Source organism: Ictalurus furcatus, chromosome 26, assembly GCF_023375685.1.
Source record: "Ictalurus furcatus strain D&B chromosome 26, Billie_1.0, whole genome shotgun sequence".
Lineage (NCBI taxonomy): Eukaryota > Metazoa > Chordata > Actinopteri > Siluriformes > Ictaluridae > Ictalurus > Ictalurus furcatus.
The window spans coordinates 6,373,022-6,379,778 of NC_071280.1; the positions used below are offsets into that span (position 1 = coordinate 6,373,022).

At 37.3% G+C, this 6,757-nt stretch overlaps 1 protein-coding gene across 4 annotated transcripts; it reads left to right on the forward strand.

Annotated features, from left to right (window-relative positions):
- Positions 1-237: 237 nt before the first annotated feature.
- LOC128602192 (protein sprouty homolog 2-like) lies at positions 238-6,335 on the forward strand. Of its 4 annotated transcripts, none has more exons than XM_053615830.1 (3): positions 238-558; positions 2,422-2,452; positions 2,571-6,335. In XM_053615830.1, the coding sequence occupies exon 3, from the start codon at positions 2,630-2,632 to the stop codon at positions 3,629-3,631; it is 1,002 nt and encodes a 333-aa protein (XP_053471805.1). In that variant the 5' UTR covers positions 238-558; positions 2,422-2,452; positions 2,571-2,629; the 3' UTR covers positions 3,632-6,335. The 4 variants fall into 4 exon arrangements, with proteins under 4 accessions (XP_053471805.1, XP_053471806.1, XP_053471802.1 ...); XM_053615831.1 differs by having other exon boundaries at positions 2,422-2,445; XM_053615827.1 differs by having other exon boundaries at positions 2,422-6,335.
- Positions 6,336-6,757: the final 422 nt, after the last annotated feature.

Below are 6,757 nucleotides of genomic sequence, written 5' to 3' on the forward strand. Positions count from 1 at the left end.
TTGAATGGGAGAGCTCTGAGTTGCCAGATTGGATGTTGTTATTATATTCCTAAAAAGTAAATGACTTTGGACTGGTTAAGGAAATTCTTATTGTTTACGTTATTATAGTAACTATTTACTATCATTATAGTTTAGAACCAGTCTACATTTCCGATTCAGTGATGAAGCCCTTTGTGTTTGATGTTAAAATTGTGTATTATTCTGCGGAAGCGTGAGTATTTTATAGCAATGTGGCAACCCGCCGTGCCTGTGCGCGCGCGGACCGGATGCGTTACATCCTGCGGGACAAAGAGCTGCTCTGTTTCCCCTCCACACACACGCACTCACGCACACTAGAGCAGCTAGAGTTTGGCTCGTGCACTTGGACTTGAGGCGCCACTTCTGACTTTTTACAGCTTCAGTGTTTTTAAATAAAATATAAAATGAAATCTACGAGGACATCCATTTATTGTGCTTTGTGCTGGAGAATGTACTGAGCACTCTACGTAGCACGCACACACGCACCACACACGCGCACACACGCACACACAAACAGGGGCTCGGAGTGTTTAACTCACGGTGAGTTTTTAAACTTCTATATTGAAACATTGTTCTATAATAGAGCTCAGTGATGTAGAATAAATAAAGGTAAACTATCGTGTTATTTAATATTAGTATTTCTATTGTTTAAATCAAGAGTTTTACAGAATAAAGTCAGCATGCGCTTGATGCACGAGTAAAATATCGCATTAGTGTGTAGAGTTTAGCGTTAGCAGTTTAGAGTGTGGACAAATCGCAGTGTATTATGCTTATGATTGGAGCTTTTTACTTACAGATCTGTCTGTCATTCTGTTTTCCCATTTGTCTATTTGTCTTTCTGTGTCTAACTGTCTCTCTGTTTTGCTGACTGTGTGTGTGTGACTCTCTGTCTGTCTGACAAACTGTCTGTCTTTCGGTCTATCACTGTTTGCCTGACTGAGTGTCTGTCTGTTTGTGTGTATCTGCCTCTCTGCCTGCCTGCGTGTGTGTTTGTCTCTCTGCCTTTTTATTTCTCTCTCTCTCTCTCTCTCTCTCTCTCTCTGCTTAACGAATATATATTTAGATGGATAATGATGACAATTATTATGGGATGTCACGGTGGTACAGCAGATATCCTCACCTTCTCATAGCTCCTGCGGCCAGGGTTCAATCCTGGGCTCAGGTTACTGTCTGTGTGCAGTTTAACATGCTCACAGCTCAAGTTTACATGTTCACAACTCATTGTTTTTATCAAAACAAACACACTTCAACACACTCTTCTAATCGGAGCAGAATACTGAGTGACCGCTAACTTAATGAGTGAAAGATAACCTAGCAAGTGAAAGTGTACCTGGCAAGTGAAAGGTAACATAATGAGGGTAAGACAACCTAGTCACTGAGCGGTAACCTAGTGAGAGAAATATAACTTAGTGAGTAACAGCAATCCTAGTGAGTGACAGTTAACCTAGCAATTGAAAACTTACCTAGCGAGTGAAAGGTAAACTACCAAGTGAAAGCTAACCTAGTGAGTGAAAGTTAAGCTACTGAGTCTGTCTGTCTTCTGATAACCTAGTGAGTGAAAAATAATTTAGAGAGTTAAAGATAACCTGGTGAGTGTCAGAAAACCCAACAAGTGAAAGGTAACATAGCAAGTGAAAGCTTACCTAGCAAGTAAATGTAAAATAGTGAGTGAAAGATAACCTAATGAGTGACAGATAACATGTGAAAGGTAAACTAGTAAGTGAAAGATAGCATAGAGTGGTGTCTCTGGTGGAGTCACAGAAGGCTGCCAATCAAATGTGCTCATTAGAATATTAGGCACCATTGATTAGGGCAGTCTCAGATCAGTGAGATGTTTTAATCAGCTGCTATGTTTTAAGTACATTACCATCTTATGCAAACATTTTTATTAATATTTTACATCTTGTTCTCAGTATTTTAATCAAATGTTTTGTATGGGCTGGAAAAAAAATTTAGGAAGTAAAGCTGGAGAGAGTCATTAACGGTGTGAGAGAGAAGGCCACCAGCCCATCACTGCACAAAGAACCCTGTGTGTGTGTTTGTGTGTGCATGCTATTTGCATGGATTTGTTTATTAGCCTCTTCTGTTGGCTTCTGTTCATGCAGACCTTTTTTTGAATTTCCACTGATTTTGAGCTTGTACAGTGGAAATCAGCAACTTAAGCAATTTTACACATGAAACAGAATTAGTCACTACCAACTTCCAGATTTTGAAAGCACTAACTCACCCCAGGCTAATTCTTTGTTTTGAGTGTGTTTTTTGTAACTAAATATGGTCAAGAACTGCCTACTTTCAATACACTATAAATTTTTTAATATGTTAAACGTTATACTCTGCAGTTTTTACTATCAGAAGAATTGTTAATAATGTTGAGGTTTTAACTCTGCCTCTGTCCTCATACAGGAGTTAAAGGTGTGAGTGAAACAGGTCACAGGCAAGCTTTTCTCATTTACATCCATATGCTGATTAGTCATTTTCTGTTGGCTACAGTCATGCTGATTTGCATATACAGGGACGTTGACGTTCTATTTATCGCTCTGTTTCCCCCGCAGGAATTTCAGATGTGTTCACTTTCGCTCCAGAGATCTTCACAACCCTTTTTTGAGCAACAATGGAGCCGAGAGCCCAGGACAGCGACAGTGGCCTTCTCTCGCTCCATCAGATCCAAACTGTCCACTCTTCCAATGAGTACATCGAGAGTCCTTCGACCTGGCCCCACCCACGAATCTCTGTCTCAACCCCTGAAGAAGGTGCTGGGCTAGGTCCAGATGATTACAATCAGGATTCTTCACATTCACCTCGAAGTCCTCAGTGGTCCACTGACACTGGACCATCCTCAGAGCAAGGGACTGTAGGACACAAAGGTGAAACTGTAGTAAAGGAACAGCTGGAGAAATTTGACCAGGAAGTGCAGAAGGAACTCTGTGAGATATCCACTCAGGAACTAAGCTTTCTGGGAAATTTGGGCAAAAAAGTGACAGCAGTAGAGGAACAACCGAGGAGCTTTGAAATGAAACAGGAAGCGAAGGAGTTGGGTGGAAGTTTTATCTCAGAGCAGAGGAGTCTGGGAAGTGTAGGCGAACTAGATGTTGCAATACAGGAGCAACCCAAAAGCTGCGACTCAAAACAGGAAGAGCTAAAGCTGCTGGGAAGTGCTACCACAGATCAAATGCATTTAAAATTGGAACCAAAACAGGAAATGACAAAGCAACACAACAGGAAACACCCAAGCACATGTGATCGCTGCAGCCGATGCAAGTGCAGGGATTGCACCGTTGCCACGCCCCTTCCGACCTGCTGGCTGTGTGGGCGTCGCTGCTTGTGCTCGGCCGAGGCACTGGTGGAGTATACCACGTGTGTGTGCTGCCTCAAAGCGCTGCTCTACCACTGCTCCAGCGATGACGAGGACTCCAGCGCCGATGCCCCGTTTTCCTGCCACAAGTCTCGGAGGTGTACTCGATGGAGTACGGCAGCAGCCATGGCATTTGTCCTGCCATGCCTGTTGTGTTACGGCCCTGCCCAAGGCTGCCTGGCACTCTGCCAACTATGCCACAACCACACCCACCGGACCGGCTGCAGATGCAAGAGTCAAAACGTGACTCGCGACTCGTGATTTGTTTTTATTTTGTTGTTTAGACACTGATGGAGATGATGTTTGTTTGTTATATGTTTGTTGATTGTGTGTTCTTTTTTAATAATAGGATGTGGCAAGCCATGACTCATAGTTTTTAATTTGGACTCACTGTTTTTAGTTCTGACTGCATATTATTCTTTTAAAAAAAAAACATTATTATTGTTGTTGTTGTTTTTTTTTGTTTTGGCTTATTATTTTCCAGTGTTCACTAATTATTTTTATTTATTTATTTTTAATTATATATTTTATCATTATTTTTTTAGTTCTGACTCATTGTTTTTAGTTTTGACTGAATTTCCTCGTGTTTGTTTTTTATTTGTTTTTTATTTGGGAAATTGTGAATGTGGGACAGTACACTGACAGTGCTGTAACATTCACTTTTCCAGGCTATTTTTGGAATTTTAAATTTTTATTTTTGATTTGTGATTGTTGACGTACATTCTGCACTGTAGACCAAGAAACGTGACAGAGTGGAAAGTGGTCTGGATGTATATTTTTTGTTTGCATTGTGGTGTGATTTGGACACACAGAGTCTTATTTGTTTCTTTGATGTATTTTGTTGTTGTCTTGTTAATTTATCTTTTGACACAATATAGTTTTTACACTGTGGATCAGTGGTTCTTAACCTTTTTGCGAGTGCAACCCACTTTTATGAATTACATTGTTTTTAAATGATTTTCTCTGTTTACATTCGTTTAAAATAAAAGTTTTCCTGTGACTCCCCAGGAGTGGGGGGGTTGGGGGGGGTTACAAATCGGTAGCAGGGAGGTTGCTGGAAAACACAGAAAATCATTTTAAAAATCCCAGGTTAAGAACTGCTGCTGTAGATGAAAGAAAGCAAAGTGTGAATCATCGAGACTCATTGCATCTGATTTCATGCATCTGATTAATTTTACCTCAGGAATTTGAATATTTTTGACCCATGAAATTGATTCCATTTGCCTTATGATTGTTTTTGACTAATGAATTTGATTCTTTTTAAAGGTTTGCATTATGCATTTTCACTTTGTTTTTTTCTCTTTTTAAACTAATGTCAAAACTACCGTTTATTAATGTGTGTTGATATAACCAGCAATAACACTTTTTACACTTTTTACAAAATTACACCTATTTGTAAGTTGGTAATTTGAAGAGTTCCTCAGAGACGGTCTTATTTTTATACATCTGAGCTGTGAAAAAGTGTCATGTCATACCTGGACACCTCGACAGATCTTTATATATAAAACATTTATGGTGCATTTATTAGTGTTGTACATACACTTTAAATATTTTTGCTTTATGTGTTATGAATTATTCCTGGAGCAATACTTGTAAAATTGTACAGTGAAAGAAATATGATCTAATTTTTTATTTGTTTGGTGTAAAGGATATTTATTTTACGTTTTTATTGTGCAAAAAATATTTATTTTTACAGAGGCAACATTGAGAAATGCTGTAAATAATGCAAAGTGTGCCATGTGTGAAGCTCATATTCATTATGAAGTAGAAAATATATTTACGTTGTTGAAAATGAACTGATGCTGTTTTAAAAAAAAAAGGTCTTTTTTTCTTGCTGCTTTTGTAACATCCGATTACAAAGAGGCATTGTGGAGAATTTCTGTGGCTTTTGTTTCTGAGATCTACTCTCGGGTCACGTTTCAGAGGGCAGAACAGCCACTAGAGCGAACACCTGGTGCTTACACAACCTCACATATGGAGACCTGGTTTATTTTGTCACTTATCGTAAACTAACTCAGTCACATTCATGTGATTTATGGAATATAAAACACTTTTTTGTGGTCTGTTCTGATTGACAGGACAGGTAAGGAATAACACAATTGGGGGCGTGCTCTTATAGGAAAATATGCTGGGGTGGTGTGATTTGGAATTACTACCCCAAAGATTATTTTCCAAGAATGCCCCCAAGTGTTTTATTCCTCTTATGCCACAGCAATTTTATAACTATTACAATTTAATATTTATTAAAGAACACACATCATGCATTGTATCCATTTATAGACCATTTCATGAAACAAATCTTCATGAGCGCAAGAAGTGATGTCACTGTTCCTAGGGCATATCAGGTTGGCAGTAAACAGCGTTCACAACCAAGAACCTTGCCTAATTGGATAATAAGAGAGATTTAAAACCAGAGGCAATGTGAATTGCATGTCCTATCCTAAATGGGTGAATACTCAGTTGTGCAATGCATTTATTTACCAAACATAAAAGCTAAACAATTATTCGCTTGCAATTTACTTGGAATTACATAATTTTTTAGCTCTGTAAGTTCAACTTACAAAGTGAGATGACCGCATATTCATTGTTTGTTAGCAACAAGCTAGCCAGCTTACTGTGATGCCTGTGATGTTTACTGTAAGGCTGCAACTAATGATTATTTTAATACTTGATTAGTTGACCGATTATTATTATTATTATTATTATTTGTTTATTTTCGATTAATCGGATGGGGGGACTTTCAGTGCTATTTTTATTGTTTATTACAAACTGAGTGTTACAGATATAAACTTCAGACTAAAACTTTGCACAACTGTTTGTCCAAAAACTGGAAAGAACCCAATACACACAGACACACACCAGAATGTATATTATTAATTTAGTACTGTAGTTTAATTCAGTGCTTTTTGTGCATCCATAAATAATAATGCATAAATACTTAAATACATAATGTAAACTAAAATAAATTTTATATATATAATGTATGTATATGTGTACATATATATATGTGTGTGTATATATATATATATATATGTATATGTATATGTATATATATATATATGTATATGTATATATATGTATATGTATATATATGTATATGTATATATATATATATGTGTGTATATATGTATATATATGTATATATATGTGTGTGTGTGTATATATATATATATATATATATATATATATATATACACACACACACACACACACACACACACACACACACACACACATATATGGATGCACAAAAAGCACAGAATTAAACTACAGTCCTGCACAATCACTGCACCTTGTGGTTTCTGTTACTCATTACCTTTAGACATATTGTTTTACTTCAATTTACTTTTGATTGTAGTGCTTTAATTAGACATTTTACTTAGTTTA

What these genes read in the sequence shown, in the direction of transcription:
- LOC128602192 (XM_053615827.1), top strand. Translation starts at nt 2,630, where the DNA reads ATGGAGCCGAGAGCCCAGGACAGCGACAGTGGCCTTCTCTCGCTCCAT.